Genomic DNA, 22,442 nt, shown 5'->3' on the forward strand with positions numbered 1-22,442 from the left:
ACATAAAGACACACTTGGTTGAATGCAGCTTTGATGTCAAGGGCTGTCACTCTTACATTAGCTCTGGAATTCAGCTCTTTTGTTCATGTTTGAACCAAAGCTGCAATGAGGTCAGAAGCTGAGTTGCCCTGGCAGAACCCAAATGAGCAAATTATTGCTGAGCAGGCTGCCTGATAGCACTGTTGATGATACTTTCCATTACGTGTCAGATGATTGCATGTAGACTGATGGATGAGTAATTGGCCGGTTTGGATTTGTCTTGCTGTTTGTGTAATGGGCATACCTGGACAATTTTCCACATTGTTGGGTAGATGTCATTTTTGTAACCATACTGGAACAGCTTGAGTAGGGGTGCACCAAGTTGTGGAGCACAAGTCTTCAGTACTATTACAGGATTGTTGTCAGGGCCTAAAACCTTTGCAGTATTTCATGCTTTCAAAAGTTTCTTGACATCACGTGGAGCGAATTGAATTGGCTGAAGACTGGCATCTGTAATGCTGAGGACCACTGAAGGAAGGCAAGACGGATCATCCACTTGGCACTTCTGGTTGAAAATTACTGCAAATATTTCTGCCTTATCTTTTGCAAAGATATGCTGATGATGACCTTTGCTGCTGGATTCTCCCACAAGGTGAAACAAACTTTTCATATCTACCTTGTAAATTTTCCCAAGAATCATGTATGTTTCGATAAGATTGCCTCTCATTCTTCTAAATGCCAATGAGTACAGGTCTAGCCTACTTTTCACCTATACTGAGAAAAAAAAGCAACTTCTGTTTCTAAGTTATGGTGCGTTTTCTTGTACCACTTTAAATATTGTGATGTCTGGTAATCAATGTTTTCCTTCTGTGTCGAGGCTTTAAGTTTAATAAAAGTTAGATAACTTTTGGGGACATTGATGAATTCTTCAAATTCTGCTTTTGCATGAGACAAAATATCCCATGTGTCAAAACAAATGAAAACAATCATGTTACTCCATTATTGTATCACATAATAATGAAAGTAGTAAAGATGTAAAAAAAGTAGCCCTTGAAAATTAAGAATGAGTAGTCCTTGAGAAAACCTTAAGTGGAGTCCTTGAACAAAATTGTACCAAGGCAGTGATGCATTTTTTTTTGGATGAAAGGTTAAATCCAGGCTCAATCTGCATTCTCAGGTAATATTAAAAATTTGATGTCATCTTTTGAAGCAGAGTGGGTAAATTGTTCCCAATGGCTTGGCCAATTTTTAACCTGCAATCAATGGCACAAAAGAACAATCTGGCCATTATCACATTGCTGTCTGCTGAGGGCACATTAACTGTTAAAATACCGTCATTGTGACAGTGATTATTTTTTAAAAAGTTCTTCATTGGCTGAAAAGAGCTATACAAATGCAAGCTTTTTTTTGTCTTCCAGAATATCACAGAGGTACATCATAGGATCAAATGTTTATATCTGAAAGGTAAGTTAACATCCTTAATGATATCTTCTTTTAACTCCACAGGTACTGATTTAGCAAATTGTGCTCCAAACTTTCCTTTAAAATACTGCCCATTTTGTATAGCAAAAAGAGGCTGACGACTATAATGCCTTTGGAAGAATGGGTCATCATCTGTGATGTCAGCTGATGACATGGAACTGAGACCTCAGGAAAGAAAGTTCCTGTGGAGTTCTGATCTCTGTGTATTGTGTAAATTAGTAAATCTTCATCATGTTGCACAAGATTTATTTGCAGGGGTCATACATCAAAAGCACCCAGACTCCAGTATGATATTTACAATGGAAACAATGGTCCCTGAGTCCAATACTGAGGATCCCATCCAACACTAACAAAAGGTCCATCACAGTAAACGGTGAAAATAGTCATTACAGGAGTCCCACACTCACCAACTAAAAGGCATAGAGCTAGCTGTAAAATGGTAGATTGAGTGGGAGAGTAGTGTAACAGGTTAATAGCTCTTATGCTGGCAGATAGAATGCATTATTAGTGGTGCCAGAAGATTTCACAGACTTAGAAAACAGTATGCAGGCTGGGGAGACCTGAAGAACAGTGAGTAGGTGGGGCACACTTGGAAGACAGATGACAGATGGACAGTTGAAAAATAGTACAAGGGCTGCAGGAAGTTGGAAACCACTTTGCCAGTGCAGGTCAGGGAGATGTGTTAGGCCTGGAGCCAAGCACAAACCAGGAGTCGGGGAATGGACAGAGCTGGGTTTTGACCTGAGGTTGGCTGGGTTTGGGCTGGGCTAGGTTTGAGGCCAAGGGTCAGTCTGTGACCATGTTTTGTGAAGAAAGAAATCAAAAGTGAAACATCACAGAAAAAAGATAACTCATAGGGATGTAAGCATTTGGCTCTTTTCTCATTCACAAGACAGGTATTTTATAAACAACTGTATAGTTTCATAATTTTAATAAAGTTTGCTGATTTAATAAAGCTTATCAGGAGGTATAGTAATTCAAAATTAATTAACTAAGAATTGTTAGTCAATTAATACAGAGTCAAGATGACAGGTAGATGATGTGCTGTGACCACAAGCTGTGGGAATATCTGGATGCCAGTGTAATCTACAGCAAACAAGTCTTCAGTAAGTATTTGCATTTCAAATTCTTTAGCTCAGAACTTATGAGGTATAAGCGGAGCTGTCGAGATTGCAACTCAAGATAGCAGGGACATTTTGACACTTAACTTTAGTGGGGAATAAATATCCCTTAGAATAGGGCCTTCTGTGTTGGCCAGTAGTCAGGGACAGTTTGACGTGACTGAGTGAGGTAGGTCAAGGCATCAAGAATTTATGGTGAAATAGCTTTGACCATTGCAATTGTTCGATAGGGGTTGAGGTTCTTGCAACCTTTATTGATAAAAGTAGTGGCTACAGAGGGTTTGAGCAATCTGACCATGTCACCAGCATGCAAAGTATCATTTAGGTGAGCTGGGGGCTTAATAGGAATCTGCTGTTAGTAGTGGTTAACAGGCTATGAAGATTAATGTGGCTCTTTGCAGCTAAGAGTGAGGGTCCAAAAGACTTTGTTCCCTACCTCGTTCTAGGGTTTGGGATATGCAGTATCTAAACCCCAAGCACCAAGGGCCCTATCACTGATCTCTGCAGGTCCCCACTGGACACAAGCTACCAGTAGGAAAAACGCCCTTCGTCCATTACTGTCTGCATCCTGGCGGCTTCAAAGTTGCAGGAAAGCTGACGCTTCGGGTGTGGACCCTTCTTCAGAAATGGGGGAGGGGAAGGGGGCTCTGAAATAAACAGAGTGGGGGTGATGCCCCTTCCCCGCCCTCCCGGCTCTCTATTTATTTCAGGCCTCCTTCCCCTCCCCCATTTCTGAAGAAGGGTCCAGACCCAAAACGACCCAAAATAAACTTTGATGTTTCAAAAACAGTTCAAAATATAGAAGGGGAACTAATGGTTCTGAGGAAGGATCCCTGACCCGAAATGATAACTCTGATTTTTTTTTCTCACAGACATAACCAGACCTGCTGAGCTTTTCCAGTAATGTCTGTTTTTGTTCATGATTTACAGCATCCCCAGTTCTTCCAGTTTCTGTGGAGAATAGCCAATGTTGTTCCTTTTGTTTAAGAAGAGCTAGAGGGATAATCCAGCAAATTATAGGTCGATGAGCCTTACAACACGGCAGGAAAATTACTGGAGAAAATTCTGAGGGACAAGATTTACTTGCATTTAGACAAGAGTGGACTTTTTAGGAATAGTAAGCCTTCCTTTGTGCGGGGAGATCTGGAATGTGTGGAGTACGTCATTGGTCGAAAGAACCACTCCGCACGCTCAGCGTGTACAGAGCCAATCCCGACAACCTCCTCCACAAGAGACACAGGAAAGGTTCCACCCACAGGGATTACATTACAGATGGCCGGACAATGTGCAGCAAGAATGCACTCCTCTCCCAAAGTGAAGGGGGCACCATCAGGGACACATCAACTTTATTCAGACATTCTGCAGTGGTGGATGGAAGTCAGATCCACATGACAAACTCTTTCCTGAATCTGAATGCTCACAGAGTCCTGAGTAAACATTCGTGATCCAGCCTGTCAAATGTCTTTTCCTGATCGATGGAAAGGAAGGTGCTTGACATAGCAATCCCTCAGAAAACATGGATCAGGTCCCAGATTTAGATGACATTGCTGTGAAGTATTATAACGCACAACTGTGCGATGTTCCCACCACCAAAATCACTGTGACCTTTTTATCTTTTTGCTTTTTGTTTTACTATTCATCACCAGTAAAAAAACCTGTGTATCCAATTCAGTATTTACATTTGAAACCCATTATGGGCAGTGCACGCCATCAAAGATGAAGGGCTGAGGTTGCGGTTGGTTAGGTACAGTGGGAGAAGCGCAGACTGTCAGCAGACTGTGACCCCCTCCACAGCCCAGTGCCTGGATCTGTTTATAGCCAGGCCTGGGAGCAGGCCCACAAAGAGGCCCTCCGATTTTCCCACAAACCTCTGCACCAAGTGCCTGAAGATCAGGAGTCTGGGGCTGAAGTGCAAACAAAAACACAATAGAAGGCTTTGCAGAAAAGGAATACAAATGCTCATAACCAATATATTCATGGTCCATGGACTCCACAGGGCCGTAAAATAAACAGTTGGACACGGAGTCCATGAACCACCGCAATGTGCAGTTATAAGGGACTGCTGCATGCAAAACTCTCCACTCCAGGTCACCAGTGGAAAGAGGGAGGACTCCCATATAGACAGTCCCCCACCACCCGTTGGCAAATAAATGCCAAGGTGCATCGAGACGTAAGAGTCGAGGTGCAGCAGCAGCCTGTACAAAGCGTAATAAGGAGGTGTCTCAGGTCGTGGGGCACAGGCTCCTGAGGGAGGCTCAGGACCCTGGGGCCAATGTGAAATTCTGCCCCAGAATGCTGGTACACACAGACAGGATTCCACTCCACACCTGAGCATCCTCCAACTGATATATGATGTTGGGTTCTAGTGTCACCGTTTTAAGCTGGTGGATGGCGGTGGCCATGAGTTGGACATCAACCATCAACTTGCATGTCAATTTCTGCAGCAACGTCCAGCCCTTTCCTCCACCACCCAGCATGTCCCTGACTCTGGTCAACCTGCCGTTATGGCCCTCCCATCTGCCAGCCACGTGAACCTGCGATGGTGGAGGTGCGGATTCCCGAGCAGTGCTCTCTAACAACAGCTGCTATCCCTGGTGGCAGGAAGGCTCAGCATGAGTTGACCTTTGACTCCAGATAGCGATCAGGTCCTGGTAAAAGCCAGGCAGTGTCCTGAGGGCGACCTGTAAACTCTTTTGGTCAATGAACAGTAACTGTGTGTCGTAATTGCACTCGCACATCCAGCAGAAAAATATACATTGCTCGGCCACAGCATCTGACAGGAGGCTCAATGTAAAGGTTATGATGTAGAGTTCAAAGGCACTTGGGTGTGGAGGCACACCAGTGATTGACTGCCCTTCTCAATAGAGAGGCTCAGAACCTCAGCTGCAGCCTGGTGCATCTTCCTTTCCCAGAAGAAATAAGCCAACATTCCTCTGATTTATGTGGCAAAACCAGGAGGTGGCAGTTAAAGGGAATAGCCGGCAGCAGCTAACACTCAGAGCAGCCCTGCCCAGCGGCATCAGTGAGTCGAGACTCTGGCCTCCAGCTCATTCCAATTTGCTGGCTGGGATTTCTCAGATGGGTGAAGGTAGATCCCAGATAGAGGAGATGAGCAGTACTCCAGCCGAAACCCCACATCTCCTCCGGCAAGGAATCTACTCATCACGGGCTGACCAGGAGTCTGGGAACATTTGTCCCAGTTGATCCTGGTGGAAGAGGCATCTGAGTACATCACCTGGCATTCGCACACCCTCCCCGGGTCAGACAGTTAGTGAACATGAGGAGCATGTTGTCATCTTAAGCTGAATGAGCCACACCCCGTGCCCGGCCTGCACATTCCCATTGCGACAACCTCCTTCGCAAGAACCACAGAAAAGGCTCCATGCACAGGGAATACTGATGGTCATAGAAGTGGTAGCCCTGACCCACTCTTCTCCTAAAGCAAAGGGGTACCATCGGGGGCCTGTTACCCTTAATCAGACACTCTACAGTGGTGCGCAGAAGTCGGATCCCACACACAGCGAGCCCCTTCTATAAAACCAAGTTCACCACCCATTCAGATCGAAGGATTAAGACAACCTTCCATACATTTTGAACACTGTGACGACGGCTGATGAAAAGGGATGAATTTTTTTCTCTTTTTTTTTAAAATTTTACTATCTTTAGTGAGTAAAGGCCTTTTCCAATTAGGAAGCAATGAAGCCTCTTCTTTAGTGAATATCTTACCAAATTGGTTCTGTACAGCTGATAAAGATGCAGCAGCTTCTTCTCCTTGAGTTAGTTTCTTGCAAAGAGTTAAACAGAGACCGATGCACACATTATATAATAATTCCTGAACGTCAATGCCAGAATATTGCCTTTTCACCCCAGGAGTCTGAGTTTCAATCCCATCTAAATAAAGGGCAGTGATTTGTCTAACAGCAGTGAGAGGTGCAAAGTGCAATGGTTTAGAGCAGTTACAATTCATTTCAATGTGTGTATAAAGCTGCCTCAGATTTTGGCACTAACTGACATTAATTTATTGCCGTTGTTTACAAAAGCCATAACTAGGGGAATTTGGGAATCTCAATATCTCCTGGATGTTTGGTTTTTGAATTAACCTTCTAATATTTTATAGAAATCTATCCCTTGCATCTTCAATTAAACTAAAGATATTTATTTTCTAGGTGAAAAGTTAGACTATGAGCGTTGTGAAGCCCTTGAAGAGATCTTCAAAAGGATACAGTTTAAACTGATTAACTTGGAATGGGTGAAGCTGGATGAAAATGTAAGGGTACCAATAGAATTTGCTGTAAGTGGGCTGCTACCTCCGACCACCTTCGGTAAATCTGCCACAGGGTATAAAATGAACAGTCAGTGCTATGAATTCATTCAGCAAGAGTACAGTAAACACTTATCTCCTGCTGTGCCCTTCAGGTCAGGACCTGCCTCAGTAATCTGTAGAATTTTGGATCCGCTTGAAGCTTCCATACTCACACATACATCTTCACTCCTTTTATAATTTATTATTGTAAGTTTAAACCCCTGGAACTCTGAAACCATCAGCACTGTGGGAGTATAGAAACATGAAAATTAGCATTGGGAGTATGCCATTCGGGCCTTTCAGCTATTCCACCGTTTGATCTCAATGGCTGGTCTGATCGTGGCCTCAATTCTTCTTTCCTGTGTGTCACTGCAATCCTCCCACCCCAGCTCCCTTGGCGATTGAGAATCGGTCTAACACAGGCTTAGAAGTATTAAGCCCTGGGGAAGATTGATGCACAGAAAGATCTGGGTGTTCAGGTCTATTGTACCCTGAAGGTGGTAACACAGGTCAATAGAGGGGTCAAGAAGGCATACGGCATTCTTTCATTCATGGGCCTGGGTATTGAGTACAAGAATTGACAGATCATGTTACAGTTGTATAGAACATTGGTTCAACCACATTTGAACCACTGCGTACAGTTCTGGTCGCCACATTACCAAAAGGATGTGGATGCTTTGGAGAGGGTGCAGAGGAGGTTCACCCAGGATGTTGCCTGGTATGGAGGGTGCTAGCTATGAAGAGAGATTGAGCAGATTTGGATTATTTACATTAGAAAGACGGAGATTGAGGGGGGACCTGATTGGGATATACAAAATCATGAGGGGTATAGACAGGGTGGATAGCAAGAAGCTTTTTCCCAGAGTGGGGGACTTAATTACAAGGGATCATGATTTCAAGGTGAGAGGGGAAAAGTTTAAGGGAGATATGCGTGGAAAGTTCTTTATGCATAGGATGGTGGGTGCCTGGAATGCATTGCCAGTGGAGGTGGTAGAGGTGGGCACGATAACATCATTGAAGATGTATCTAGACAGATACATGAATGAACAGGGAGCAAAGGGATACAGATCCTGGGAATGTAGGCGACAGGTTTAGATAGATGGTATGGATCGGTGCAAACTCGGTAGGCCGAAGGGCCTGTTCATGTGCTATAATTTTCTTTGTTCTTTGTTCTTTAATGACCATGCTTCAATTACTCTCTGGAGAAGAGAATTTTAATGAGCCAAGGTCCGTGAGTGAAAAGAAATCCCTCATAGCTGTCAAAAATTGGAGACCCCTTAGTTTAAAACTATGTTCCCCTGTCTGGACTCTCCAACAAGGGAGGGCTGTCTTCACAGTCTGCAGTGATTCAAGAAGAAATCTCCCTGCCAGCTAGACATGAGAAATAACGGTAGTTTTGTTCGTGATGCCCACCTCCTGGGTCTGAGCCATAAAAATCCTGAAAGTAGACGAGGGACATTGGATGTCGGAGCTGCTGAGGTCATTCCAATGTCTGTTTTATTTTTGTGAACAGATCGTTTGTTTCTGCTGCGAAGATGTTCTGAAGTGACTGCTATAAATTCATATTGCTTAACTTGAATTATCTATGATTCTGTGCTGAGTGTGATAGGCAACGGCATGAGAACATAGAAACACAAATAGGTCATTCAGCCTGTTTAACCTGTTCTGCCATTCAATCGAGGCCAACCATCTGCCTCAATGCCACTTTCTGTACTATTCCCCCATATCCCTTGCTGCCACTCGTTTTCAGAAATCTGTTGATTCTGTCTTGAACATGCTGAAAGACTGAGCTTCAATGGCTCTCTGGCTGGTAGAGAATTCCAAACATTCACCATCATCCTAGTGAAGAAATTCCTCCTCATCTCAGCTAATTTGATAGTCCCTCCAAGTTCTTTCAAGCTTTCTTGCATCCCCTTCATAATCAGGTCACGTTCAGTCAGAAACTTTGAAATATTATAATAGTCATCTAAATTGTGCAGATCGTTGTGATTTTGAATAGTGACCAAACAAGTAAGGTCAGAGAAGCCATTGATTTTGAAATGAAGAGCTTTTGATCGCTGGATGACTAGCTGAATGTAGTAGATTTTACACCACAGCCAGTTCTTTTTCCCTCAAATATGCTTTATCCTTACAATTTGTAAAAGCACATTGCAAGATAGTTTGACCTGAAAATTAGAGAACCTGTGATAAAATTCAACTTGTTTCACTTTAAGGCAAAGTAAATACAGTTGTGATAATGTTAAAGTTTGGAATGTATATCCAGTGACAGGTATACAGCCCAAGGGCAAAATGTTTGAAATTGAAAATTACAGGAAGTAAAGAGCATTTAAAATATATCAAGGCACCACATGGTGGAGCATAGTGTAAGAAGATAAGTTTATTTTTATTTGACACCATGGGTGTAATTAGTACACAGAATATTTCCTGCACATCCTACCTAAAGCATTCTTAGGACATTGATTGAAGAGATTCCAATTACAACCAAAATGTGGAGCACGTTTGATCCCTCACTGTAAATGAACTATTGCATATAACCTGCACCACATGTGAACTTTTGTTAAGAAATTCTATATATATCATTCAGCAGCATGACCAGTTAAGATTTAAAAATCCATGCTGCTTTCTCTGGGCAAAGCTGGTGAAAGAGTTCTAACAGAAGACTTCCTCCATTCAAGAAACTTTCAGCTGATGCAAGTGCTATTCATTTAGTAAGGTCTATCAGCAGAGGTCTGAGAAATATTAACATTTTCTGTTAGAGCTTGCTATTGGACTGGGAGAAGGGTTAAGAAATAACTGCCAAGGCAGCAGTCAGATGACAGAAACCAAAAAAACTTAATTACTTGTTCCCACTTCCCTTACTTTACGGATCATTGGCCCAGTGTTGAAACCTGCCAATTTTAAATTACGTCAATTGAAATCGACAACTCAGAACAAATGAATGTTTGCATCTTTGAATTTCCTGGTCAGCATGGTTTTATTGAATGGTAGAGCTGGCATACAGGGCTGAATTGCCAGTTCCTGCTCCTAGCAGATTGGTGGCACAGTGGTTAGCATTGCTGTCAGGGACCTAGTTTCAATTCCACCCTCGAGCTGTGTGGAGTTTTCACATTCTCCCTGTGCCTTGCTCCCATAGTCCAGAGACGTACAGGTTTGGTGGATTGGCAATCTGCTAAATTGCTGATAGTGTCCAGGGATGTGCATGCTAGGTGGATTAGTCATGGGAAATGCAGGCTTTCAGCTATAGTGTATGGTGGTGTGTCTGGGTGGGAGGCTGTTCAGAGGGCCAGAGTGAACTCAATGGCTGAATGACCTGCTTCCAGGCTCTACTGATTTACTGATTCTTATAAGGTAGTGCACTGCAATACCAATGATGCCTATGTCCAGAAAGAACAATGCAACTTAAATTTACAAATCAATAAAGAAAGTTATAGTCCAGCAGAAGCAGATATTAAATTATTTCAAATCACTGATTACTGTGCTGATAAATTGATTTCAGGGGGCTTCCGCTTTGTTTGATATAATGGAATACTATGATTCAGCAGTACACCTCAACATCTCCTTCACCAAACATATTGGAAGCAGGGGCTGGGTGGCAGCAGCTCAGCTGATTAGAAAGGTAATGGCACTCTGTATTTCTCTTATGTTTTGTGATTGTGTTCAGGAAAAATTCTTGACCAATTATAGAATATTTTTGATCATTTTTCTCAAGCACCATTTATTTTTCATTCAATCCATACCACTCAACTACATCAAAACATAGAAAATAGGAGTAGGCCTGTCGGTCCTTCTGGCCAGCTTCATCACTAACTATTATCATCCTACATGGTCGTCTCATTCACCGATCCTTGCTCGAACTAATTTCTGACTCTCCCACACAAAGCACAAGCCAACAATAAGATCACGAAAGAAAGAAAAGCAGAAGAGAATGAAATTATGAAACATGTCAAGAAACATGTTTTGCATTTGTATGCACGACTAACATCGATTGAGTCTTCCCAAATACTTTATATTCATTGAAGCATCTTGAAGTGTAATATTAGAAGAAATGGCACTGTAACTGTGTCTCATTACTTCCCCCTTTAGTTCACAATGATTTTTGGTGCTTTCAGATCTGGGTCAGTTGATAGCATGAATACTTCTGAATCAGAATATTATGTATTCAAAATCAATTTGTGGACTGCAGCGGTTCAAGGGGGCAGCTCAGCATCACTTGAGGCACCTAGAGATGGGAAATAAAATTCCGAGCCAGCCAGTTACACCGACCTCTCACGAGCGAATAAAACAACAAAACCAGAAAGTAAGCACAAAACTCAAGGCTGAAATTCCGATGTAATACTAAGAAAGCATGGAGGTACTGTCTTTCAGATCAGATGTCAAACAACAGCTCTCTCAAAACATGTAAAAGAAACATTAGCATAACTTCAAAGATAATAAAATGTGAGGTTGGATGAACACAGCAGGCCAAGCAGCATCTCAGGAGCACAAAAGCTGATGTTTCGTGCCTAGACCCTTCATCAGACTCTCTGATGAAGGGTCTAGGCCCGAAACATCAGCTTTTGTGCTCCTGAGATGCTGCTTGGCCTGCTGTGTTCATCCAGCCTCACATTTTATTATCTTGGAATTCTCCAGCATCTGCAGTTCCCATTATCTCTGAGCATAACTTCAAAGACTTGTTTTGGCCATAAATATTACTTAATCAACATTACAAAAATATTTTATCTGCTCAATATTATTGCTGGCAGTGGGAGATTGCTGTCAGCAAATGGGTTCCAATTTCTCCAGGACACTTCATGATGCTTCATTGATTGTTAAGTGCTCTGGGATGTCCTTTGGATGTGACGGGTGCATATAAATGCAAAACAATTTGACACAATTCATAAATTCATTCTCTTCTGCTTTCTCTCTTTCACATCAGGGAGTTAAAGGTGTCTGCAGCATAGAAAAAGACCCTTCAACCCATCAAGTCTGTGCTGCTTAAAAACAGCCAACAAACCATTTAACAACCACCTAATTATCTAAGCCAATTTTCCAGCACATGGTCCATTTCCATGTGTGCATTGGCATTGCAGGTGTATGTATAAATACTTCTCGTATGTTATGAGAGTTTCTACTTCAACTGTTCTTACAGGCAGTGAGTCCAGTTTCCCAACACCCTCTGATTGAGATTACACCCTCTGAATGAAATTCTTTTTCCTCACATCCCCTCTAAACTTCCTTCCCCTTATCTTAAATATATGCCCTCAATTATTAATCCCTCCAAAAAGGGACTAAAGTCTCCTCCTGTCTACTCAATTTGTGCCCCTCATCATTTTATAAATCTCAATCATGACCCCGCAATCTCCTCTGCTCCAAGGAAAACAACCAAGTCTATCCAATCTTTCTTCACAACTAAGGCAATCACCAGACCTGAAACACTAACTCTGATTTTTTTTCTTCATAGATGCCACCAGACCCACTGAGCTTTTCCAGCAACTTCTGTTTTTGTTCCTGATTTACAACATCCGCAGTTCATTCCGTTTTTACCTGGTAAATCTTCTCTGCATCCCTCCTATAATGTGGATTCCAGAACTGCACACAATGACTTAATCAACATTTTGTACCGCTATAGCATAACCTCACTGCTCTTAAACTCTATGCCACAGCTAATAAAGACAAGTATCCCATTCACGCCTTCTCCCTGTCCAGCTGTTTTATGGTACAGGCGGTCATGCACGCCATGCTGATCCGTGATGGGACCCACTCTATTACTGTTCGTGATTTATTCCCTTGCCTTGTTTGTCCTGCCCAAGTGCATCACCTCACAAATTTCAAGGTTGAAATCTGTTTGCCACTGATCAGCCCATCTGGCCAGACCATCTATATCCTCTTGTATTATTAAGCTATGCTCCTCACTATTTACCATACACCAATACTCCTTTAAATCAACTGTCCTACATTCAAGTATAAATCATTTATAAATGCCAAAAGCACCAAGGGCCCCAATAGTGAACACAACGGAACACCACCCCTTCCCCCACTGCATCCCAAAACCAGCCCAGCTTGTCCCCACCTGCCTAACCTGTTCTTCCTCTCACCTATCCCCTCCTCCCACCTCAAGCCGCACCTCCATTTCCTACCCACTAACCTCATTCCGTCTCCTTGACCTGTCCATCCTCCCTGGACTGACCTATCCCCTCCCTACCTCCCCACCTATACTCTCCTCTCTACCTATCTTCTTTTCTCTCCATCTTCGGTCCGCCTCCCCCTCTCTCCCTATTTATTCCAGAACCCTCTCCCCATCCCCCTCTCGGATGAAGGGTGTAGGCCCAAAAATTCAGCTTTTGTGCTTCTGAGATGCTGCTTGGCCTGTTGTGTTCATCCAGCTCCACACTTTGTTGTCTTGGAACACCACTGTACACAGGCTTATAGTCACAAAAACATTCTTTGACTATTACCCTCTGATTCGTACCTCTCACTCAATGTTGGATCCAATTTGCCCACTTTCGTTTGATCTCATGGTCTCTTACCTTCACTTTCAGTCTTCTTGCATCACATGAATGTGACGCTTCTGTTTGCAGTGATCTCATACTCATCGAAACAGACAACTGCATTTTGTTTTCCTGTGTGCAAATGATCACCTCTGGTTTGTCCACATGCTGCTTCCTCAGTTCACCATGAAGATGGCACCTTCTCAACCTTATCCCTCAACTGAGGCACGGTAGCCCTCAGGTTAAACTCACTGCCAGTCATCTCTCTCCCCAATGAGGGATCAGCCAATGGACCTCTGGGACTATGATGACTTTCATCCTCAGTTCACTCCATTTCATTGTTTTTTTTATAGTTATCAGTGAGAATAATATTAAGAGGACTCTCATCTTCCATGCACACTCAGTTTATCCAATTCCATCATTTCACCATTCACTTCGGGGTTGTTGATGTACTATCAGACTGCTATCAAATCCTAAACGGGCAGATATCCTCTTGGTCAGCTTCAACAAGTCTGAAGCCATCTTGTTTAGCACTGTGCTTTGTGACTCCATCCTCCTCCCTCACTTCATGTTCAGATTAATCCTGCTGTCAGTCTGCCTATTCTACTTCTGGAGTATTGCCTGCTGACCCCTTCCCTCCTTCTCCCTGCTGCTTTATCCATATTTCATCATATCAAACGTCAATTTCTTTTAAAAATAACTCTCCAACCCAGCTTCCACACCTTTGAAACCTCTAGCAATCTGGTTTCTCCTACACAAAGTCTCACATTTGTAACCTTTGCCAACAATGTTCCAAACAAGTCAATTTCAAAATCCTCCAGTCTCGACCTATTCTATGTGGAAATCTCTGAATCTATATTCGGCTGCTTGTTCCCAGCTGTCACTCTCCAACACTTTACCAGCTTGGAAAAGGGGAATATTTGAACTTTGACCCTGCTGCCCTTTGGAATTATCTTCCAAATTATGCCTGACCTACCTTTGAAGGGTTTCTGGTTTATCAGCCTCCCTGACTGCTGTCTTCAATCCCATTTTGGGACTGCTGCTCAGTTATTTGTCCACCATCCTGAATCAGTATTGAAAGATGTATTCTTCTCTGTACATTGGAATTCTCATCCATTGTTCACACGTGTGGTTAGATCATGAATTGAACTGAATTAGCTTTATTGTCACATGTGTTCAAATGAGTACATTGAAAAGGTTACAAGTAATCACTTACAGGGCCGTCTTAGGTACAAAGGTACCGAGGTACAATCCTTAGTTACAGAATAGAGGAATGAAGAAGAAATGTTACATTACAACTATATATAGTAAAACCATAGATTAAAAGAACAAGAAGCAAAGTTTAAAAGACAAATACCACAGACTTTCTCCAATGGCTGTCAGCAGCAGGGACTCTATGTGGCTGTTGTGATGCTCTGCATCAGTCTGCTCCCGCACCAGCCCGCTACCCCCCCACTCTTGCACCGGATTGCTTCCCCCGACTCCCGCAGCGGGCCATGTCCCCCCAACTCCCGCACTGGGCCCCTACCCTCCCACTCCTGCAGCGGGCCACTTGCTCCCCACTTCTGCACTGGGCCCGCTACCCCCTACTCCTGCACTGGGCTGCTACCCCCCCAACTCCTGCAGTGGGCCACTCCCCCCCACCAACTCCCGCACTTGACCCCTATCCCCCACTCCCGTTCTGGACTGCTGACCCACTCCCACACCGGGCATCTATCCCCCAATCCCACACCGGGCCGCTGTCACCCACTCCCGCACTGGGCTTCTATCCCCCACTCCTGCTCCAGGCTGCTGGCGGCTGGTGCCATTGCTTCTGGCATGTTGCTCGCTGGCTTCCCCTCTCCAGTCCACCAAGCCTGCTTTGGAGGCTGGGAATCGGAGGCTGGGGCCCAGTGTTCAGAAACCACAGAGGGGAGGAAAAAGAAAACGAATGGGCAGAATGGACAAGTTCTGGCTGGAGTGTTCCACTCGGCCACCATCTTACCGGAAGATCATGGGCAGTATTCCTATGATTTGTTGACTATGCATAGTCAGTATGTTTGCCAATTTGGGCCACTCAAGAATAAGTAGATTAGAAAACCTTTAGAGTCTGGATTCAGGTTGTAAATAAACAGGACATTTTTATTTCCCTAGAGTAGCAGTTTGAAAGAGTTTGCGGCCTGTGGCATTCCCTTGACAGAGCGCAACGCACGTTCAGTGGCACAAGGCCTGAAGTTTAACAATCACCTGAGGGTATTACGTCTGGATAATGCCAGTATAAGTGGTCGGCCTCTGATGCTGCTAGGTACATGTTTATCTCCTCTCACTCTTGGCTTTTGCAGGCGGTAAAGATGGTGTACTGTGAAAAAAGGACCATTTGACCATGCTGGAAGGAGGGTGCTCACATGACTTTGGGTCTGGGCCTCTCATTAAACAGATTATTTCTGAAACTAGTCTTTAATGTGGGAGCGTTTGATATTGATGCTGAATGTAAAAATAACTATTTCTTGCTGTGAGGCTTGGTTGGGGGGAATGCTATGGTGGGGGGTAATATATCACTGAAATGGTTTATAAATCAGACGAGTGTCATTTGGATTAGCCTTTTCGATATTTATCATTAAAATATCAATCTTTCAGAACTTCAAATCAAACTAAATCAATCATAAAAGTAAAGATTTCTAAAAGGATGTAAAGAATAAGTAGAACATTTAGGAATATAATTAACTCCAGTAGCGCACTAGTGAGTGAGCTCACATAAAATTCTTTTGTGTTATTTTAATATAATTGCTAACCCTTGGGTTAATGATTCTATTCGAAATATGCTGAATGGAAATTTCTGTGACTGTATTATGAAATGTACTATCCAAGCAGATTAAACCTCTTGAATTTTCGTACCAGCACCCAGACTTTTTGAGAACTCATCTTCATAGTTTGCTAATTTTATGCGGCTGAATCTGTTGCCCCCACAGTTTCTGCCCTGAATGCGAACCAAATGCTACAGGAACTCTACTTGGCAGATAACAAACTGAACAGCATTCAGGATTCCATGTACCTACGAGAGCTGTTGCAATCTAACTGTACCATAAGACTGTTAGACCTCAAAAACAATTCAATCTTCAACACAGGTAAGCAGGATTTGGTACACTACACAATGAATTTTAACAATAGACTAAATGATTCCTCTTTTACTTCATTTCCAAATTCTCTTTTGTTTGCAACTGAGGACAGGTTGGAACTTCCTGCTTGACATTTTCTGGTCATTTTGATTCCACATTAAAACTGGCTTGTTTTCCTGTTTCGCGATCATTTGCAACTTTTGAGTGCCTTTCCAATGTAATTACCAGGACCAATAAGGAACTGTGGAATTGACTAACAGTGTCACTTGTGGTTTGGAATCACTCGTATACATCTGAGTCAGGTCCAAGAAAGTCCTATTTCAAAGAGCTGAGCAGTAAATTCCAGGCTGATTTATGAGCGAAGCAGTGTCAAAAGTGAGGTTGTTGACTTGCTCGCCGAGCTGGCTGGTTATAGTTCAGACATTTCGTCATCATGTGAGGTAACATCATCAATGTGGCCTCCGATGAGGTCATCGTGTTCTACTCCAGTTGGAATTTATACTGTCCAGTCTGCTATGGTGAGTAATGTCATTTCTGTTTTTTTTTGCAAGGGTTTCTAGAAGGGAGTCTAATTCCATGTGTTTATTGATTGCATTATGGGTGGAGAACTAGGCCTCTCGGAATTCCCGTGCATACTTATAGTTGGCTTGAGCTAGGATGGTCACGTCGTCCCAGTTAAATTGATGGCCATCGTTGTCTGAGTGCATTGAAATGAGGGAAAGTTTGTTGTGTTGTTTTGCTGCTAGCTGGTGTTCATATATCCTGAAGGCTAGTTTCCTTTCTGTCTGGTAATGTAATATTTTGGGCAGTCCTTGCACGGAATTTTGTATACTACTTTGGTCCTGCATATCTTGGGTATCGGTTTTTGATCCTTGTAATTGTGTGTTGTAGTATGGTTGTGGGTTTGTGTGCTATCCTGATTCCTAGTGGTTGTAGGATTCTTGTTGTTAGTTCTGATACATTCTTGATATGTGGTAGTGTGGCCAGTGTGTTAGGGCATATTGTATGCTCTTATATTGTCTATCTCGGAGGCATCTGCAGGTGAAGTTGGTGGGGTATCCATTGATAATGAAGACCTTGTATAGGTGCTCTTCCTCCTTCTTGCAAAGTTCATAACAATGAAACCAGAAGGCTCAAGCACCCCCCAACTTCTACAGATTCCCCAAAGTACACAAACCGGACATCCCCCTCAGACCCATTGTCGCCTTCCCAGGCACACCTACATGTAAACTGACCAAGGACCTACAACAAAGACTGAAACACCTGGTCGACAGGTCACCTCACTCCATCCAATCAACCCAGGAATTCTTTAATATCCTGAAGGACATCAAAATCAACAGCAATGAGGTTATGGTATCCTTTGACATTACAGAGCTATTCATGTCCATTGACATCCCACTAGCCAAAGAAACACTGGTCACATTACTAGAGGAAACAGAAATGTTAACCAACAGTTCCATCAGCAGGACAACTATTGAGCCCAAGAATTTTAGGGCCTAAACTCTCCCTTGTCCCAGCCCCTCACCTCACACACCAGGCCTTGTTACCACATCGCCTGCCACTACACACCCCATTAACTAACAGTCCCCACTGACAACTACTCACCCTCCCAGCCTGATCGTTAGCAACTCCTTTGTCTGTCCAACTGTCTTTCTCTCTCTTTAGGCTCTATCCTATCGGTTACTCCCTACTCCACCCACCTTCCTATTTTCTGCATATAAACTGACATTTTCCCAGCTACCATCAGTTCTGAGGAAGGGTCACCGTATCCGAAACCTTAACTCTTTTTTCTCCTCCACAGATGCTGCCAGACCTGCTGAGCTTTTCCAGCAACTTTGTGTTTGTATAGAAATAGATTAATGCTACACCTATGGGGTCACTCATCTCAGGGCTTATTGCAAAGGCAGACATGCAAAGATTGGAGCACGCTACCCTCCCCCTCATACAGCCAAAACGGTGGATATGATACATGGACGATATATTTGTCATCATTAAATGCACTAAGTGAGAAGAGACATACCATTCGTTCATAGTGTTTTCACCGATATCAAATTTACAAGAGAAGAGGAAAGCTACGATCAGTTTCCGTTTCTAGACGTCAGGGTAAAACAAATGACGAATGGGGAATTCCAAACCACAGTATACAGGAAGGCAACGCACACTGACCGAATCGTCAATTTTCACAGCAATCACCTCAATGTCCAAAAGTAAAGCTGTGTAAGGACTCTATTCAGATGGGCCACAACTCACTGCAACACATTGGAACTTCACAAAAAGGAGGAAGAGCAACTATACAAGGTCTTCGCTATCAATGGATACCCCACTATCTTCATCCGCAGATGCCTACTAGATAGACAACACCAAGAGGACACAATACGACCTAATACACTGGCCACATTACTGTATGTCAAGAACATATTGGAACCAACAATGAGTCTTCCACGGCACTCAGAATCAGGATAGCACACAAACCCACAGCCACACTATAACAAACACTCACCAGGACCAAAGGCCCATCCCCACAACATGCAGGACCAATGTAGTGTTCAAAATATCATGCAAGGTCTGCCAAAAACATTACTTCAGCCACACGGGAAGGAAACTAGCCATTAGGATACATGAATTCCAGCTAGTAGCAAAATGACACAATGAACTTTCCCTCATTTCAGTGCAGCAGACAATGAAGGCCATCAATTTAACTGGGACAGTGTGACCATCCTAGTTCAAGCCAACCACAGACAAGCATGGGAATTCCTAGAGGCCTGGTTCGCCACCCATAATGCAACCAATAAACATGTGGAATTAGACTCCATGTACAAACCCTTGCAAAAAGAACCAGAAATGACACAAAACACCTCAACAGACCCAATTGTAAAGAACGTATTGCTTCATCGGAGGCCACACTGATGATGTTACCTTGCATGGTGATGACGCATCTGAACTATGACCAGCCAGTTCGGCAAACAAGTCAACAATCTCACGCACAGCCCGAGCTACAAATCTTCATAAGAACCATAAATTGTCAAACGTGCTAACGTTGAGATGGTTACTTTAAGGCCCTGACTTCTGTTCTTCTGACATTTTGAAAAAGAACGGGAGAGTTATCCTAATATCCCTGTCAACATTTATCCCTTTACCAAAAACATTAATGAAATCTCACTACTGGCACATAGTTGTTGTGGAAACTTGCAGTGTTTCTGTGTTTCCTGCAAGACTATATTTGAAAAGTCCATTTACTACGTGGCACCTTAGGACCCTGTGAGGTTGTGAAAGTTACCATAAAAATACAAATCTTTCTTTTTATTTAACAGCATTTTACTTAGCAAGACTTCTTTGGTCTTCTTCCTGAATGGAATATCAGTAGCACTGAAATTAATTATGACAGGTTTCCCACTGGAATTCAGTGTCAGCCTCGATTATACACACACATCTCTGGATTCCGCTGAAATATAGAACCTTTGAGGCAGTGAAGAGAATGCCAGCACTGAGCCAAGGCCAACAGTTCACACAGTATCATTCATTTTTGTTGGTGCATTTTGTGCTCAAACGAGATTTGTATTTTCCAGTGGGTTGAAATCGGGACATTTACTAACATTGGTACGTAGTTAATGTGTAAAATTCCAGGAGCCAATATAAAGATCTATAATGTCAGATTCCTCACGGTTTGTAAAACACAATGTAGCAATATTTGGTCTTTAACTTGCCTGAATCAGTATTTTTCAAGGTCTCTAATATTAAGATGGGATTAATCAAACTGTAGATACTTTTCTATTATTGTAGGCCTCTTCAGCAAGTGGGATTTGAACCCAGGCCTTCTGGGTCAAAGGTAAGGGACACTAGCATTGTGCAATGAACTCTCATCATCAGATTGTATGCCTGTCACTGGCATGTATGGCAGATATCAGTGAGACAAAGCTTCAGAACCATGGGACCAAAGTGTTGCCAGAAGGAGTGGTGGGAAGAGCATTCAAGGTAACTTAAAATAGATCAGTACCAGTTTTTAATGGAAGTACCTTCCTGGTAACCTTCACCTTTGTGTATCCGTGCTTTAAATTTCACAGTGAGTCAGAACTGAATCAGGGCATAGTTGAAAGATTTGGAAGAAAAACTAAAGGTTATAAGTTAGTTCTGTGGATTAACTGGTTGAATCTGTTTCTAGGACTGGAAGATATCTGTGAAGGTCTAAGAAGACAGAAGCAGGGTCTGAAAACACTTATACTTTGGAACAACAGACTAACACATAAAGGGATGAGTCATCTCGCTGCTATTCTAGTAAGCTAATCATTTTAACAATAAGAGTGATATTCTGTATATAGACAGTATATAATGGATCTGTTTATTGGTGAAATTACTTGCTGTGTCTTCAATTTTGAACATTGAATTTAAGTCTCAGAATTACCAGAAGCCAAAAAGAGATGTTTTGTCAAGTTGCTGTCCTTCAGATGAAATGTTTAACTGAGGTCCTTACTGCTCTCTGGTGATTTATATCAATTCCTACATTAGTGTTTGTTCTCATGGACGAAGGGGATAATTTAAATCAGTGAATTGGGGTATATAGTAGAATTATAAAGTCATACAGCATGGAAACAGATCCTTTGGTCCAACTAGTCTGCGCCAACCATGTCCCACCTGCCTGCACATGGCCCATATTCCTCCAGACCTTTCCCATTCATGTACTTATTCAAATATCTTTTAAATGTTGTAACTGTACCTGCATCCTCTGGCTGTTTATTTAACACATGAACCACTCACTGTGTGAAAAGGTTGCTCCTCCTGTCCTTTTTAAATCTTTCTCCACTCACCTTAAAAATATGCCACCTGGCTTTGAATAGATTCTTTCCATTCACCTTACCTATGTGCCTCATGATGTTATAAACCTCTATAAGGCCACCTCTCAACCTCCATAACTCCAGTGAAAAAGCCCCAGCCTATCCAACCACTCCTTATAATTCCAACCCTCCATTTGTGTTAATATTCTGGTAAATCGTTTTGTGAAATCTCTCCAATTTAATAATATCCATCCTACAGTGGGTGACCAGAACTGCACACAGTGCTCCAGAAGAGGGCCCATCAATGTTCTGTACAATCTCAACATATCCCAACTCCTACACTGAAAGGTCAGAGCAATAAAGGCAAGTTTACTAAACATGTTCTTAACCACACTGTCTACATGTGACACAAATTTCAATGAATTATGCACCTGAGCCCCTCGGTCTCTCTGTTCTGCAACACTACAAAGGGCCATAGCATTAATTGTATAAGTCCTGCCCTTGTTCGTTTTACCAAAATGCAATACCTTGCACTTATCCAAAATAAACCAAATTAATCGGCTATTCTGCAGCCTACTGACACGATTGATTAAGATATCTTTGTAATCTTAGAGAATCTTCTTCCTGTCCACTATACCACCAATTTTAGTGTCATCTGCAATCTTACTAACCATGCCCCAATATTCTCATCCAAATCGTTTATATAAATAATAAACAAAACTGGGCCCACTTCTGATCCCCGGGGAATGCTGCTAGCCACAGTTGTCCAGTCTGAAAACAGCCTTCTGTCTGGCATTCGACTTTTAAATTAAATTTTTAAATTAAACTATTTTCGGCAAACTATTCTTTTGTGAGTTACTAATTTCACCAGACTGTATCTTTGAACATAGAGTTTTTTCTTTACTTGTCCATAGGATGTGGGCATTGTTGGCTCGGCCAGTCTTGGTTGTCTGTACTGAATTGCCTTGGACGATGTGTCACCTTCTTAAACTATGGGTTGTAGAGACACCTACAGTGGTGTTAGGAAGGGACTTTGCCCCAGTGCTAGTGAAGCAATGGCACTATAACTCCAAGATAACAAAGTGTGGAGCTGGATGAACACAGCAGGCCAGGCAGCATCTCAGAACCACAAAAGCTGACGTTTCGGGCCTAGACCCTTGATGGGTCTAGGCCCGAAACGTCAGCTTTTGTGGTCCTGAGATGCTGCTTGGCCTGCTGTGTTCATC

General features: G+C 42.8%; 1 protein-coding gene across 1 annotated transcript in view; it reads left to right on the forward strand.

Moving 5' to 3' along the window:
• si:dkey-288a3.2 (protein phosphatase 1 regulatory subunit 37) overlaps window positions 1–22,442 on the forward strand; it is a 217,417-nt gene that overhangs the window by 52,057 nt on the left and 142,918 nt on the right. The window contains exons 4-9 of the mRNA XM_059649414.1: window positions 1,398–1,443; window positions 6,749–6,849; window positions 10,382–10,501; window positions 15,486–15,636; window positions 16,301–16,456; window positions 20,607–20,719. Of these exons, the coding sequence (XP_059505397.1) occupies window positions 1,398–1,443; window positions 6,749–6,849; window positions 10,382–10,501; window positions 15,486–15,636; window positions 16,301–16,456; window positions 20,607–20,719 (687 nt within the window). The remainder of the gene's footprint in view (window positions 1–1,397; window positions 1,444–6,748; window positions 6,850–10,381; window positions 10,502–15,485; window positions 15,637–16,300; window positions 16,457–20,606; window positions 20,720–22,442) is intronic.

The sequence above is a fragment of the Stegostoma tigrinum genome, chromosome 10 (genome assembly GCF_030684315.1).
Source record: "Stegostoma tigrinum isolate sSteTig4 chromosome 10, sSteTig4.hap1, whole genome shotgun sequence".
NCBI lineage: Eukaryota > Metazoa > Chordata > Chondrichthyes > Orectolobiformes > Stegostomatidae > Stegostoma > Stegostoma tigrinum.